General features: G+C 35.8%; 1 protein-coding gene across 1 annotated transcript in view; it reads right to left on the reverse strand.

Annotated features, from left to right (window-relative positions):
• Window positions 1-1,207: 1,207 nt before the first annotated feature.
• The window catches only part of LOC121430969 (scavenger receptor cysteine-rich domain superfamily protein-like), a 34,018-nt gene continuing 18,901 nt past the window's right edge, over window positions 1,208-16,324 (reverse strand). Inside the window, exons 2-8 of the mRNA XM_041628409.1 lie at window positions 15,078-15,299; window positions 13,690-13,773; window positions 10,856-11,119; window positions 6,674-6,874; window positions 4,961-4,972; window positions 4,080-4,152; window positions 1,208-3,028 (exon numbers count right to left, since the gene is read on the reverse strand). Coding sequence (XP_041484343.1) covers window positions 2,098-3,028; window positions 4,080-4,152; window positions 4,961-4,972; window positions 6,674-6,874; window positions 10,856-11,119; window positions 13,690-13,773; window positions 15,078-15,299 — 1,787 coding nt within the window. The 3' untranslated portion in view covers window positions 1,208-2,097. The remainder of the gene's footprint in view (window positions 3,029-4,079; window positions 4,153-4,960; window positions 4,973-6,673; window positions 6,875-10,855; window positions 11,120-13,689; window positions 13,774-15,077; window positions 15,300-16,324) is intronic.

The following is a 16,324-nucleotide window of genomic DNA, read 5'->3' on the forward strand; positions in this document are numbered from 1 at the left end:
AAGGCCTTGGTCCCACTCTGTGCCGTATCGAATTGTAATTTTGGTGTGCGCGCCTTTTGGATAGTGTTAGTCCGAAGCCATGTGCGAAGTTTCATGAAATAACTGTTGGCAGAAGTAACAAAAACCATCCATGAAACAAACCCTCATTTCATATTTGTTAACATTTTGACTTCCTCTCTCATAGACTTGTGTACTTTAAATGTGCATATGTGTAAGAATAAGTAACCCCCTATTCAATATGGTGGAACTTTTTTTCACGGCTGTCTTAAGGAATGTCATTTGGCAGTAATGTTTATCAACCTTTGGGCAGTCTTTCTGTACAAAATAAAATCGATTTGTTTATTTATGGATGAGTGAGCACACATCAGAGTGGGAAAATTGTTATTTTCAATGTCACAGACTCATTTTAAAGGGTAATAAAGTGAATATCGGGGGAAAATTCGGCTTCAAATGTGACTTTAATTGCTATTGTCTTTATCATCCATCATTTTATCACTACATACTTTCCGAACTTTAAACATTTTCATGGTTGAGCGAGCACATTCGAAAACTTAGGAATTAATACTGTTTATACTGCATAAATGCATTCTTTCCCTAACAATTTCTCATGATCAGTTTAATTTATGGACAAGTCAGTGGTGGATCCAGAATTTTGAAATGGGGGAGGGGCCTATAATCGGGGGAGACATCAACATTTTCAAATTTCAATATTATCTAACAAGTTCAAGAGGATACTACCGTAACCCCTATGATGATACGTCACAATAAATGTGCCGCGGATCAGTTTTCAAGGGGGGGGGCTGACCATGCAAAAAATCACAATAGTATGATCATTTTTACATTTGTGTACATGCTTTTGGAAAAAAAAGTGAGGGGATGAATCCCCCAGCACCCCCCCCCCCCCCGCGGCCTCTGCAATACACTGTGCTCACTCAACCATGAACATACAATATCAAAATTGTGTGTGGAGTGGCTAAATGATGGATAGTAAAACAGCATAACACCATAAAATTAACCTAAAAACAACTTTTTGCCCAACTTTGTATTTGCACAATCTGAAAAACGACTCTTGTGACTTTTAAAAATGGTCATTTTTAATTCAATCTTTAATCACTCATGCATCACACAACCGATCAATCTCATTTTTCACCAGGAGTTGCTTAATGTGAGTGTAGAAAACCACCTACGAAATATCATATCTCAAAATAATTCCGTTCAAAAGTTACAGCAATTTGATTTAGGGGGGACTTACTTTTTTGTTGTGTATAGATCAAATCAGAAAACGTAATGGGGAATTCCCTACACTCGGAAAAGTACGAAGACCTTCCCGACCTGTCGCTGCGAGTATGGTTCGTTATCTTTACCCCGAACGTCCTTTTAAACTAGAAAACATTTCAATTACGTTCCAAAACATGTAATCACTAGATACCGTTAACATTAGGATTCAAAAGCTTAAACGCGTTCAAATAAAACTCATTTTCATATGTTGCTACGGTTAGGCAGTTACGAATAAATTACGCAGAGAAAATGAGTTTACTCTGGTATTTACTTTCCCTAACAGACAAGCCATTCACCTTGTTTAGCTATCTAGTATAACTATTTTTAGAGGTTGGGTAAATTAGTAATACATTTGGTTGTCAAAATTAAGACTCCTGTAACTAACTTGGGAAAATCGATGTAAAGAGTTAATTTTGAATTTTTACCTGTGACATATAATTATGTAAATACCCACAAATATTATAATGTGTGTGTGTATTAGGTGTATGCGGGTGCATTTTGTGGGAGAGAGCGTGTTTTTGTGGGAGGGGGTGTGTGTGTATGTGTCCATCTTTCTGCACCATATACACACGTGTTGTCATTATTTGTTTAACATATCAATGGTAACAGTTTAATGAGTTGTAAAACAAAACCCAGGTAAACTGTTGACGTTTCTGCTATTAAGCACAAAGAGTCTGTAGCTCAATGTAATTCATTCGTTTATCGCTTCAACCGCTTATTTCATTCATAAACTATATACAAACGAAAACATACTGAGTAGGTGAGGACATCGGTCAGTTAGGTGGAATTGCCGCTTAAAGAAAGTAATAACTACACCTTCTACGTTCCAGCATTAGGGCGTCGAACTTTGGGGAAAATAACTCCTTCGTTCCTATAGACTGGTTGGACTGCTGTGTCGTCGTACTCGGATTGCTCTCCGTCGTCATCTTGCTGTAGAGGAAGTGGGAGTCTCGGTCGAATGTCAACTTTACTGATATCCGAGATATAAGAGTAATCATGACTACTGTGGTGCTTGCTTACTGATGCTTCCCCTTCTCCGATCACCTCAAGGTAAGTATTTGGTCGATCCTCATCAGGGTCAGTGGGCTTTACTTCATCTGGACGAACCTTCAGATAACCGTCTTCAATATCGGAGCGGACCTTCAGATATCTATCTTGTTCATCTTCTCCTTGGTCAGAGTGCACCTTTGAATAACCGTCCTCTCCTTCTTTGCTTTGGCCAGACCGTTGCTCGGGAGGTTTGCTATTATTCTCATTTCCTAGAGCAGGGAAAACTTCGTCTGTTTGAGCTTCATCCTGGTCCGTTGCTGTGATACTCATGGACTGAGGAGAATGAGGAGACAGTGTGTTTGAATCCTCCTCGCTTGGATGTCTTTCAAAGACAAGTTCCATTCCGCCACCGATGTCTTCCCCAGGACTGACGTACTCGTCTAGCTCCTCGTAGATGCCTGCGTATTCTCCCGATGAGGCTGCAGTGGCACTTGAAACGCCGACAGGAGTGGGAAGACGTCTTTCGACCTGCAATGGAGGCGGTGTTTGCAATGGCCGAGATGGAGCCGCATGTGAGATTGGTACACCGGAAGACATGGCAGGAGGGTGACTTTGCTGTGCCATTTCGGACTGAGGATTCCATTGCACTGCATGCGTGTCCTGTATGGTTGGCATCGATGGGAATAAGGAATGGTCATGCTCAGTGTCGACTCGGTTATGCCCTCCAACATGCTTCATCCGCGTTTTCCTGCGAATTTCGCTGAAAAGAGTAAAGAACAGTCTGCTGCATTACCTCATTAATAATAATAATCATGTTCATTACACACAATAGCATATTTAACATACAGGCCTACCGGTTAAAATAAAAAAAAAAAGCATTGGATGAACATTATTTAAAAAAAAACAATAATGAATAGACAGTCGCGGTATCATTTTCATTGAGCCAGAGCCAATCGACGACGGGAACTTCCTGTAAACTTATGATCTGTATAAGCGTCGATGATTGGCCTTAAAAAGGCATTCTCTATAGCTTACCAAGAAAGAACCATGGGGCATTTCATGGGCAAATGAAAATGCAATAAAGGCCACGAAAAAAAATTGTTAACCATAGAAATGAAAAATAGAACCAGACGAACATTTTCATAAAAGATGTGTCATTTCATACCTAAATAAATCGCACCATGCCTAATTTCATTTGTACAGTGCAACAGCGAGGGTATATCTAATAATAAAAAATGATTGATTGATTGATTGATTGATTGATTGATTGATTGGTTGATTGACTGATTGATTGGTTGGTTGGTTGGTTGGTTGGTTGGTTGGTTGGTTGGTTGGTTGGTTGGTTGATTGATTGATTGATTGATTGATTGATTGATTGATTGATTGATTGATTGATTGATTGATTGATTGATTGATTGATTGATTGATTGATTGATTGATTGATTGATTGATTGATTAAATTTCTTTTGATAATTTTCGAAATACAAATCAGAAATATTGACACACGAGCTAAAATAATAAACATACAACTGAAAAATTATATCAAACAGATCTTGAAAATAACAGATAGAATTTTACTACGATGCAAATTAAAAATTAATAAAGAAATAGGTGAAAAAGAAGACAAATATTGACGCAAATTTGAATACGACAGTGGTCCCAGGATATTGTAAATTATCGGCCTAAAACATTTAATTTTAGTGCAGGAACTCGTACAGATTAAAATACATAGCTATTAAACGTTGAAATGGAAAAACAGATTTTAAGAAATAGCAGGAACGATTACGCTCAATAAGAAATAAATGACTTACCATCCTACAACACACACCATGGACAGAAACACGATGCTTCCTCCAATCACTGTGAAAACTAGCCCAAGAATTACTGAAAGATTATCAAAAAACATATTCACAAATATTAGGAAAAGTTTCTTGCAAATGAAAATTTAAATGGGCAGGAATTAGGGGATACTGTAAGAGGGACGCACGCACACCACCAACGAGTGCTTGCAAATTAAACTATGCAAAACGACATGCAAGTTTCGGCTTATCAGAGGAGTATTTTCGCGAACCGTGAAAAAAATGCGCTTACCGCTGCTTCTCACTCGCTGTTTTTATATGACGTCATCTTTAATGGGAGGGAGATAACCGTAATTGCACTAGTTTGTAAGTAGAAAAGCGTTATGTCGAATCCCCGGGGAGTTAAGAATAAAGTTTTTTAAGTGATAGGTTGCAAAGATAAATTTAAACAGCAACCATTCCTGTAAGAATGGGCGGACATCTACAATTCGAGATGATGAATGTTTGTTAATTTTTATTTTCTTAGATCTTTGTTAAGAGATAATTATTATATTGAATGCCGAAAAAGAGTGAAAGTTTGAGTCGAAAGAGAGTCAATCAAATGTATATACTTTTCATGATTGGAAAAGAAAGAAATATGCAAATATGATTTACTTTGTACTTTGTTTAGTTTTCGAATTTTGAAATAAAATGAAATTCTAAAATGTTTTCAAATAATTGTATAAACGTAATGGACTCTTAAAAGACGTCACATAAATCAAAGTCATAAGTCAAACTGAGCTTCAAATTGTTTTATCATACGTTCCGTTCTTTTAATATAATAATGATATATTTGAAACGAAAACTAAAGAAATGATCGAACATTATAGAAATCATTATGTATACATACTTACAGAATGTTTTTTCTTCATTATTGGAGTATCAGCAAACCGTTGGTGTAGAAAGAGAAAGATATTATATTTATTATTAGAAAGTATTATGGCTTTATTAGAACATATTTAATCAGGTACAAAAGATCAATATAACACTGTTTTTCATCAATGACCTGATGAAAACAAAAAGAACAACACAAATCATCACAGCATACATAAAAATAAAGTCAAAATCTAAATCAAATATAACAATATTTAGTAACATAAATAAACAAATATTGTAACTTAAATGTCAAATCCACCTCAGAAAAATGTTGATTTGAATCAATAGCGAAAAATCAGACAAGCACAATGCTGAACATTTCATCAAAATCGGATGTAAAATAAGAAAGTAACATGAGTTATGACATTTCAAAGTTTTGCTTATTTTCAACAAAATAGTTATATGAACGAGCCAGTTACATCCAAATGAGAGAGTCGATGATGTCACTCACTCACTATTTCTTTTGCTTTTTATTGTTTGAATTATACAATATTTCTTTTTTTACGAATTTGACTATTAGGACCTCCTTGCCTGAAACACAAAATGTTAAAATAATTTAATTCCACGTGTTCTGGTAGGAATGAAACTTCATTTCACATGACAATGACGAGAAAATGAAAAAAATATTTCATATAATAAAATACAAAAGAAATAGTGAGTGAGTGATGTCATCAGTTCCCTCATTTGGATGTAACTGGCTCATTCATATAACTATTTTGTTGAAAATAAGCGAAACTTTAAAATGCCATAACTTTCTTATTTTACATCTGATTTTGATGAAATTTTCAGTGTTATTCTTGTTGAGTTTTTCTCTTTTTATTCAAATCAAGTTTTTGTTGGGGTGGACTTGTCATTTAAATGATAATATGAATCAAACTAAAATACTTTAAATTATTAAAAGGGAACAGTAACTAATTTTAAGACTACTAATTGTATAATTCATTCGCTGATAAAAACAATGAACAATGAAATAATTATGGCACAATAGAAAATCGAGTGAAAAAATGGCAATCAGTTATAAATTTATGTCTAACTATAACTATATTTCTACTTTCCTTTTTTTCTCCCCTCGGTCGTAGATCTTCACTTGGGGGAGACTCACCCTCAGCCCCGCCCCCCCCCCCTCCTCCCCTCTCTCTCTTTGAAGTAATAATGAAAGGCCTTTGAATATTCCATGTCAATATATCAGCCTGCCTATGTGCCGCTTCCCCTCGTGACATCATGTAGCCCTGGACCCACCAATGACATCACAGTTCTTAAAAGGCAGAGGGTAACACTGATCTGACTTCACGTGTCTGAACAGCAAGGTCAAACTTTATCACCTGTGTTCGAAAACACGTTATAGAAATTAAGGCCAGAAAAAAACATCGCGCCCGAAATCATTATTTAGTAATTCGACATTCGTAAAAGTGAAAATGATATATGCGACCGGAAGCAAAACCTTGTATTTATCCTATACACTAATATGTGGTACACGTATATTAATCTCCCCAGGAGATTCGATGAATGGTGATTTTCAGTCACAGATATCTTGAAGTGTTGGCAAGATTTTATTTTTCTTCCTAAGTGTTATTACACCCATATGAACAATCTTGAATACAACAGAAATCGAAGTTCAGCTTTCCCTTTTTGCAAATGCCCTGAAATTCAAAAGTAGACCTAATTATTGTCGTTGTAACAAACCAACTGACCTGCACACAAAGGAGTCTCGCCATTCCATTCCAGTTGATCAGCAGCGCTACCAAGACACTGAAGAGTTCTGTTTCCTACCAACTCGAAATCCTGTATACAACTGAACTCAACGAAGCTTCCATATCGAGTCCAATCTACTGTGGCGTCACCCAAATGTGGAGGCTCCGGATTACTGCAGAACCCAACATCTGTTCTGAAGACTTAATTTGTTTGTTACAAGAAAAAAAGGGTGCACCATAACACTGAGCAAAATTAGTTGAAACATTTTCTCAAAACGAATGCTGCAGGAACATTTTTAATATACAGAACTCCCTCAAAGACAAAATGTCAAGTTATATTTAAAGGGCCGCTACACCGAAACAAAAAGTTGATTAAGGAATATACCAAATACGCTTAACCCTGGAAATTTCACCATAAACGCATGTGAAATATTTGAATTTGAATTTTAAATTTTGAATTTGAATTTATTTATTATCAAATATCACTGTCAGGTACAAGGAAAAGCGCTTTATAAATACAGCTATTATTATTATTATTACATCACATGTAAACAAAACATTTGTTAGTAATAGCCAGATGCTAATCAAGGTTAGCCCCAAATACTGTCATTATCATAGTTTAAACAAAATTTTAACTAAATCTCAATATCGTACAACAAATTCGACACTAATTCTACTTCTTACTGTTGCAGAAAATTTCGATCATTTTTAGTGAACAAATTTACACTAGTAACAAAAAAAATCTTGATTATTCACAAAATCTTTATAGAATCATTTGTTTTCAGGCAGTATTTTACCATATCAAATTAATTATAAAGAAGAAAGCTATTACATTTACACGTTAGAACCGATAGTGCCTCACACTCATTATCTATGTTCTTTTTTTATTTACAAAAAATATGAAAATTTATAGTTTTCTTTTTAATATGATGTGGAACTAACTTTGAATCATCCATGAACATGATGAACTTGTGCTATTGTCATCAGGGTGCGCTAATTAACTAAACAACACAAGTGTTGTCTCTCATTAAGTGTCAGTGTGATATGAGATGAATATTGGCTAGTTTTTAAAAAATGCATTTCAAGATTAATATAGAATAAATGGGCATAAAATTTTATTTCTGTATAGATTTGTGCGTTGTCATTTTAGCGGGCCTATAATAGTATAAGATTACACAACCCAGGGGCCCATTTCATAAAGGTAGAGCGTCAGCGTCAAGTCCCAAAACAGCGTCAAATTTTCACTTGCAGCGTCAAGTTTAATATTTGACGCTGCAGCGCATTTCATAAAAAGTTGACGCTCCAGTAAGAGCGTCAACTTTTTACTGGAGCGTCAAGTATGGTTACTGGAGCGTCAAATAGGGTTTAATATTTGACGCTGGTCATGGGGGAGCGTCAAGTTGACACTGTAAAGGGTTTTCATTGTTAAGAATGGCGTATGTTGTGCTCAGGCATGCCCACAGGGCTCTTACAAGAGAACGGATATTAAGAGCAATGTCTGATAATGCTACTATTAATAAAGAATTTATTAAGGTAATGCTTTCTAATAGAAATGTGTTTTTTTTGTCCTACCTACCGAAAAAAATAAAATGCTGAAAAATTTCTTCCGAGACAGCAAATTTTTCAGTTCATCCCAGGGCAGGTCAAAAAAAGGGAGGCTATTTTATAGACAGACTTTAAAAGAAAAAGACAAATGGAGAGGATTTTTTTTCTTGTGGGAAAAAATCATGAAAATAGAGGAAGGTAGATCTATTATGTGGAAGTGTTTAATTTAAGGCCTGAAAAAAAGCCCTATGGCCATAAAAAATGAAAAATTGCTTTTTTTGCCCGTTTGTGACTTTCTCAAAAAAAGTCATGGCTGTTGTGTTGGCACTGTCATGATTGTTGAATCCATTGATTTACTGAAGTGAATGGTTATTCGCCGTTGAAACTGATAACTTAAAAATAATTTCCATTATGAACAAAAATAATCTTTTAAGGGCATTTTCGATGTTTCATGCATAATTAGAGCGTACAAATTTACTTGCTTCAGGTGACTTTTAACATCAATGGGCACTGCACCAGCAGTGGCCTGCGCCTGCCTTCAAGTTGTTGTTGATACAACCTTGCATTACTAACACAAATAGTCAAGTGTGGGACTGGGATTAAAATTGTACGGTAGAAAACTTTTGAAGGTGAAATTTCGACGGGTAATAATGAGACCTCATCTTTTTCAAAATAATCTTTTCCCTGCCACAGGGCTAATATAAATAAATTCTCTTTCATAAAACATACCCACTGGAGAAACTATGCTATATGATCACAAGGAAAAATAGCATTTTCTTCTACTCTCTACTAGAATTGCAAGCCATCACTGTGCACCAAAGAACCATCACTCTGCTTCAACGGCTAGTCTTATGCTGCAGACCCTGTTTGCAGTTGCTAAATAATAATGTCGCTCCCGAAAAAGTTAACAAGCAAACAAAATATATATATTCTTTTTAAATGTTTTTCTTCTAATTTTGCTTCTCAAAGGTGGGGGGTGGCACAGCCCGGCTGTACCCCCCCCCCCTGATCCGCCAGTACTTTCTACCTTAACTTGGGACTTGAATTGAAAACAAAAAACTGGAGAGAAAGGGGATTTCCCCCAATCAGCCTCGTACATGACTATTCAAATAATTCGCTGGAAAGTCAAGCTGACTTTCCAGCGAATGTGCTTTTATGAAATGCAAAGTTGCTAGCATAGCAAGTTGCTAGTATAGCAAGTAAAAGCTGCTATTCTACCAGAGTTGCTATCATAGCAACTTGCTATGATAGCAACTCTTTATGAAATAGGCCCCTGAATGGTGCAATGAGGGTAAAGAACCTGGCCATATGTGAGAAATTGAGCAATTGAGATGGGGCTATTAAGGCAGCTGGTTTGCCCTTTAAAGAGCATTATTTATATTTACTTTTTCGAGTAGACTTGCCTTTAATTAAGGAAGAACATTAAAAAAAGATACCTTATAAGTCAACTAAACCTTTAACATTAATATTTCCGAAGTGAGGAAGACGTCACTATCAGCGGCTGGTTCTAAACAGAGTCGCAGCTGACGATCGTCTATACATATTTGCATGTGCAAAAACTTCCATCAATCTGAGGATTCAAGCGATGAAATTCCGTTAGCAGAATTTTTTTCCTACAAGAAACACTTGTTTAGAACCAGACCGCCATGACACCATGGCAGCTGACGTCATCGCTTCGGTACTCTATTGGAAATTGAGGATTTTATAATTCCTCCCCCTCCCACCTCTCTCTTTCTCTCACTCTTTACTCTCCCTCGTCTGATTTCTTGAATAGGTTAAATTTCCTTCTCTCCTTATTGTTGTTTTCCTTTCGTGCATATCAATTAGGGTAGAAATTTCCCTTAAACAAATACAAAACTTTTATCTCAATCATGATTTTTGTCACAAATGATTTTTTTTCTAAACGACCGTTTCTAGGTCGCTTTGGAAGGTGTATACAATATATGTTCTGAGTAATTGTTACATGTAAAGTTAAAGAGCCATTTATTTATCTATCTATCTATTCATTTATTGGCATATGTACATATAAATATTGGCCAGCAACAGGTCTGCAAGGGCCAATTCACAATACTACCCTTATCACTCTCCCAAAAGCTGCAATAACTTTGAGTTTCGTGGCATGTCATTCAATAACCCCCCCCCCCCCCGAACATTCGCGATGGTGTTCGGTCAACAACATTTCAGTCAAGAATTAGGGGGTACAGTTATGAGAGACACACACGCATCACCGGCGTATATTGTGCACCAAGAGTACTAATACACACTGTATAAACTGTGGTGTTAAAACTAACACCAATCCGGGTGTTAATAGAGGACCACACCCTGAGGTGTTAAAATTACACCCTAGAGATTGAACGTAACACCAAAGAGTGTAAATGTAACAACCAAAGGTGTTGTAATAACACCTATAAGTGTAAAACTAACACCACCAATTTAACACCGGTGTACATAACTGGTGTGGTCCTCTATGTACACCGGTTAACACCACAGTTTTTGCTGTGCATGATCACCATACTGATGACCTAAAACTATGGCAGCACCTGAAACAGCACAACCTTCTCCTGGAGTCTACGCTATGGGGAGAGTTCTTCTCTAACATGTCCAAAATAAAGATATCGGAAGTAGATTGTGGCCTACCTGTGTAAGCGTTTCGCCCACCACAAGACTGGGATCGGTCGCCAAGACAGAGGTTGGTGCAGTTCCAGTCATTTGCTGGGGAGAATCCAGTGAGGGAGTTTTCACAGATACAGTCAGCATCCTGCAAGATGGCGTATCCTTCATCTCGAATTTGACTCTGACATTCTTCGAGGCACAAGTCATTCGTCATAGAGGTCTTTGTCAGTGTAGGCCACGGTGCTATGGTGAGATTATTCCAAAGATAGCAGCCATCATAGCCGAAATCTGTCGATATCAAAAGAAATTCCAGCAGTATATTCAATAACGTTTTCAAAATGAATTCAATATAATAACCACCCAAGCGTTTGAAATTTGTATGAATAAAAACTATTTCCTAAGCTATGCTTATTTGTCTACTAGTGAAAAACACGCGATTCCTTAGAATTGAGTAAAATGGTTGTGGCATACCCATGCTTGAAAAGAAAAATACAGAATTACTGATGTGGCTTATCAGTGCTTACAATGTGTTTATTTTAGTCAACTTTTTTATTCACACTGCAAAAAATGTTCCATTTGGTATCACTAAAGAGGGCGCCTCACAGTAGGCATATCAGTGTTTTAGGATTTCCTGGTTTTTAGTGACTGTTTATGAATTTTATAAGCGTACAAGATATTTATGTTGCAAATTGGGAACCAATTTGTGCATTGCAATGATCTGACTTTGGAGGACTAGAGTTTGTGACATTGTTATGAACATTAACTCTTTACCGTGGCAGATAAATTGCAGTTCTACGGGATTTACGTGTTATTCTGAGGGAATTGGCTACTTCGGCATGTCAAGAATTTTAAACATGAAGAAATTAAATTTTCATCAGGTAGGCAAGAATAAGGACGATCTCGACTATAAACAAAAAGTTAGGCCTTGTCGTTGTGGTAAGGGTAATGGAGCATACATATTTGACATGACTGTCTCTTGCACAGTATTGATAAATAGTATTATCGTTATTATTATTTTCATTATTATCATTATTATTATTATTATTACTATTATTATCATTATTGTTGTTATTATTATTATCATTATTATTGTTTTCATTATTATCATTATTATTCTTATTATAAATAATAATAAAAATTTCATATACCACGAAATCGCAAAATTGCATGCCTCTATATAAGCGGTTAATTCAGAGAAAGGAAAATGAAGTATAAAGGAAATAGAAATAGAAATACTTTGCACAACAAAATGTATCAAAACTAATATTACAATTTACAATTTTCTCAGCAGATCATGAATAAACAAATACCATCAAATGGGCCAATAAACATATGATATGATCAATTTAAGATTTAAACAGATGAGTTTTAAGCATAACTTTAAATGTATTAACACTGTTAGCACTGCGACTTTGTAGAGGGAGATTGTTCCAAAGAAATGAAGCTGCAATATAATATTATTGTTATTATTATTGTTATTAGTATTATTAATATTATTATTACTATTATATTATTATCATCATCATCAAAATTATTGATGTTGCTACTGTTATTGTTATTATCATTATTTCTCGTTAGTTTCCTTATGATCATAATTTATTTGGCAGTCCAAACAACGAACAGAACCATATAATGATGACATTACAATGCATGACAGGGTCTTAAAAAGGACTCCCCCGATGCGGTCCTGGAGTTGACTGGAAGCAAAAAAAAAGAAATGTTAAATTCCTTCGACTTCAAGTAATAGGCAGCGAGGGATGTCTCTTACATACAGATACGTAGTGATACAAACATATAATTCAATAGAAAACACAATAAAATCAGCAAGTCATAAATTCAAAGTCAATGAACCGCAAAAATTAATATACATATCATCCATATCATGTCACTGATGTATATAATGATGATAATAATTTACATTTTGACATAACTTGCTCGGTAGTACCAAAACAATTTTTTAGCCTAGAAGGCATCAGTAGGCCTTAAATACTACATAAATTAGGCTATATGAAGAGTTTAGTTGCAAAAGGGGTTAGGTCCACTTTGGACCATTCCGAGAAAAAAAAATGTTTTTAATTTTACCTTATTGCCTTTTTCTTATGAGAAGCTACATTATCAATGATGTACTACCCTATCATGTGAACATAAAATTGGGTACCTGTCTTCATTTTTTTTCAATGAATTCTTTTTAAAATTATCATTGAGGACGTAACCCCTTTTGCTAGCAAACTGAAATGAATCCAATATATTTTGATCAAAACTAGGATATTTCTTTGCCTCTTTTATTTACGTTTTCACGTGAATTTCAAATTTTCTTTGTTTTCATCAGGGCGACTAAAAATTTAGAGGGTTTGAGACAGAAAACAATAAAATTTATGAACAGTGGACCTAACCCCTTTAGACAAATGAGCTCTTCAGAAGAGTTTGTTTGCAAAAGGGGTTAGGTCCACTCCAAGAAAATCATTTTTTTTCTCCCATGTTGCAATATTGAAACTAAATTTTCATGATACCCTACCATGAGAACGTAAAATTGAGTATAAAAGAAATTTACCTGTCTTCACATTTTTTTAATATTCTCTTACAAAAAAACTCTGTGTGGACCACACCCCTTTTGCAACTAAACTGAAATGGACCTAACCCCTTTTGATAAAAAGTGATTTTTCTTTGCCTATTTAGATCATTTTTAATGTGAATTTCAACTTTTCTTTTGTATCATATCTTATAGAGCTACTAAAATATATACATTGAGACAAAAAATTCGAATTTGATGAAAAATGATCTAACCCCTTTTGCAAGTGAGCTCTTCATATAATGGGAATAAAATCATCTAACCCCTTTTGCAGGGCTTTCCTATTTACCTTGGCAAATTATTTCAACATCAAGAAAACGTGTGCACGATAGGCTGATTGTAGGATCAATGCATTCAGATATACTACTCTCATCTGAAAAAGAAGTTAGAACAAATATTACAAAGGTAAAGGAGGTTTCATACTTTTATACAGATCAAACATTTTTTGTTTACAGTTCTTTGGGGGGCTAAACTCATTTTGAGAAAATACTCTACTTTCCAACATTCCACTTTCTTGCCTCAGTTTCCAATTTAGTTCTGCCTTTGGAGAGTGAGGTTGGCTCAGTCGGTAATACCCCTTTTCCACTAGGACCAGGACAGCGTCAGGACAAGCCGCGGAATGTAATAATTGCAATCCGCGACCCTTCCGCAACCTGTCCGGGCATTCCTGGAAGTGTCCGTACGCTGTCATAAACCCTTCCTGGTGTTCGGGAAATCAAAATTTGTCCGCATCCAAATTTTGGTCTCGACCAAAATTTGGACGCGGATATTGAATTCCTGACACCTTCGGGACCCTATCCTAACGATGTCCTGATGATGTCCCGCCCTTCCTAAACCCTTCCGCGTCTTCCGGAAACCATCCGCGATCAGGACAGCTTCAGGTAGCAAAGAAGAAGCCATTCGGAATGTTTCAGGAACGTGCGGATTGGAATAAGAAGGCAAGCGGACAGTTTCAGGAACGTGCGGACAGGAATTAAAAGGCAGTTTCAGGAATCGGATATAAAATAAGAAAGTTATGACATTTTAAACATTCGCTTATTTTTCACAAAAAAAGTAATATGAACGAGTCAGTTACATGAAAACGACAGAGTCGATGATGTCCATCACTCACTTTTTCTTTTGTTTTTTCTTGTTTGAATTATACAATATTTCAATTTTTACAGATTTGACCTTGAGGACAAACTTGACTGAAACATATAGTATTAAACAACGCTAATTTCACATGTTCAGGGAGGAATTAATCATTGTTCCCTTGACAATAAGTAGGAAATTGGAATATTTTATTATCATATAATGAAATACAAAAGAAATTGTGAGTGGATGACGTCATCAGTCTTCTCATTTGCATACCGACCAGGATGTGCATATTAACTGTTTTGTGAATTTAAGCGGAACTTTAAAATGTCATACCTTTCTTATGTTACATCCGATTTTGATGAAATTTTCAGTGTTATGCTCGTTGGATTTTTCTCTTTTTATTCGAACCAAATTTTTGTTGAGGTGGACTTGTCCTTTAAGAACAGAAGTGGCTACCCTGGGTGAATATACTGTCATCATTATTATCATCCTTATCGTTATTATTATCATCATTTTTCATTATTATTATTATTTTCATTATTGTCTTTATAATTATTATCTTCATCATCATCGTCATAATTATCTGAAGTGTGCACCAACCTCCAGCACATACGATAAGGCCGGTGTTACGATCATTTCCATCTCCAACCGATGGGGTAGAAGTCGAGGTGAAGGTGACTGCTCCAGGAAACCCTAGCTGTCGACAGACTACAACCGTATCCTGAATGTCCCAGGAGTTCCCGCAGAAAGTACCCCAACCGCCGCTTATCAAGATCTCCAAATGACCTTGGCTGGGCTTCGTTCCCCCAGTCAGGCGGATGGCTTTCAGGAAGAAAATTCACGAACAATCATGATTAAATGGGTATGCAACCAGGCTATTAAAGTGGTTCGATCAAGAGGATATCTTTGTTTTGATAAAGTATGCATAAAGGGCTATAATTACTGTCACTTGCCCGCGGCGCACTCCCATGCGCCTAGTTCTAGACTTAAAGTAATTGGTTAACATTGGTTTGTCTTTTAAAAAAATCTGAGCTAGAAGGTCACACTTGTCACCTCTGTCTGTGATATGTTACAAAAATGAAGCCCAGAAAAATTGCGTTCGAAAATAATTATTTAGTGCTTCAAAAATTGAAATATAAAGTGACCGGAAACACCATCTTAATTTAATCCCACACACTTATGTGTACTATTTAGGCGTCTATAAGACGCCTATTTAAAAAATCGGGGTTTGCCTTGTAGTTTTAGCTTTTCATTCTCAATCATGGTTGTTTTCAGGGTTTATTTTGTTGATTGTAATCATTTCTTTATTTCAAAGAAAAGCAGAATACAAATAAACAAAGTCAAACAATGAAGAGTAACAATCGAAACCAGGTCCATGAACCTGTACTGGTTCAAGGCAGGTTAACATGTACATAAAAAGTAAATTACAAAGGCATAACATATTGATTGCGAACAAAAAGCAATCATAGAATTAAAACTGAGTAGGTGAATTTGCATTAATCATTAAAAAAAAAAGCTTTGAAAAGAGACTTGCTTACATGAGCAAAGGCACAAAGAAAGAGAGAGAGAAAGAAAAATGGCATGAGCAATGGAGCATTCCATACACTGATACATCCGTTATGGTAGCAATAATCATTCTAGATAGACAGAAGATAGAGAGAGAGAAACAGGTTCAATAAAAGAAAACGGATATATGGGGGTTATAACTTAAGATTTTGTACCTTATCCCAATTCTGATCCTTCCTACTGTAAAAAATAACAAAAGATGATAAAAGGGCATGTTTACTTATGATCTTTGTCAAATTCCTTGGTCTTAGGGTACAATTACACATCCGAATCACTGTCTT

Source organism: Lytechinus variegatus, chromosome 17 (assembly GCF_018143015.1).
Source record: "Lytechinus variegatus isolate NC3 chromosome 17, Lvar_3.0, whole genome shotgun sequence".
Lineage (NCBI taxonomy): Eukaryota > Metazoa > Echinodermata > Echinoidea > Temnopleuroida > Toxopneustidae > Lytechinus > Lytechinus variegatus.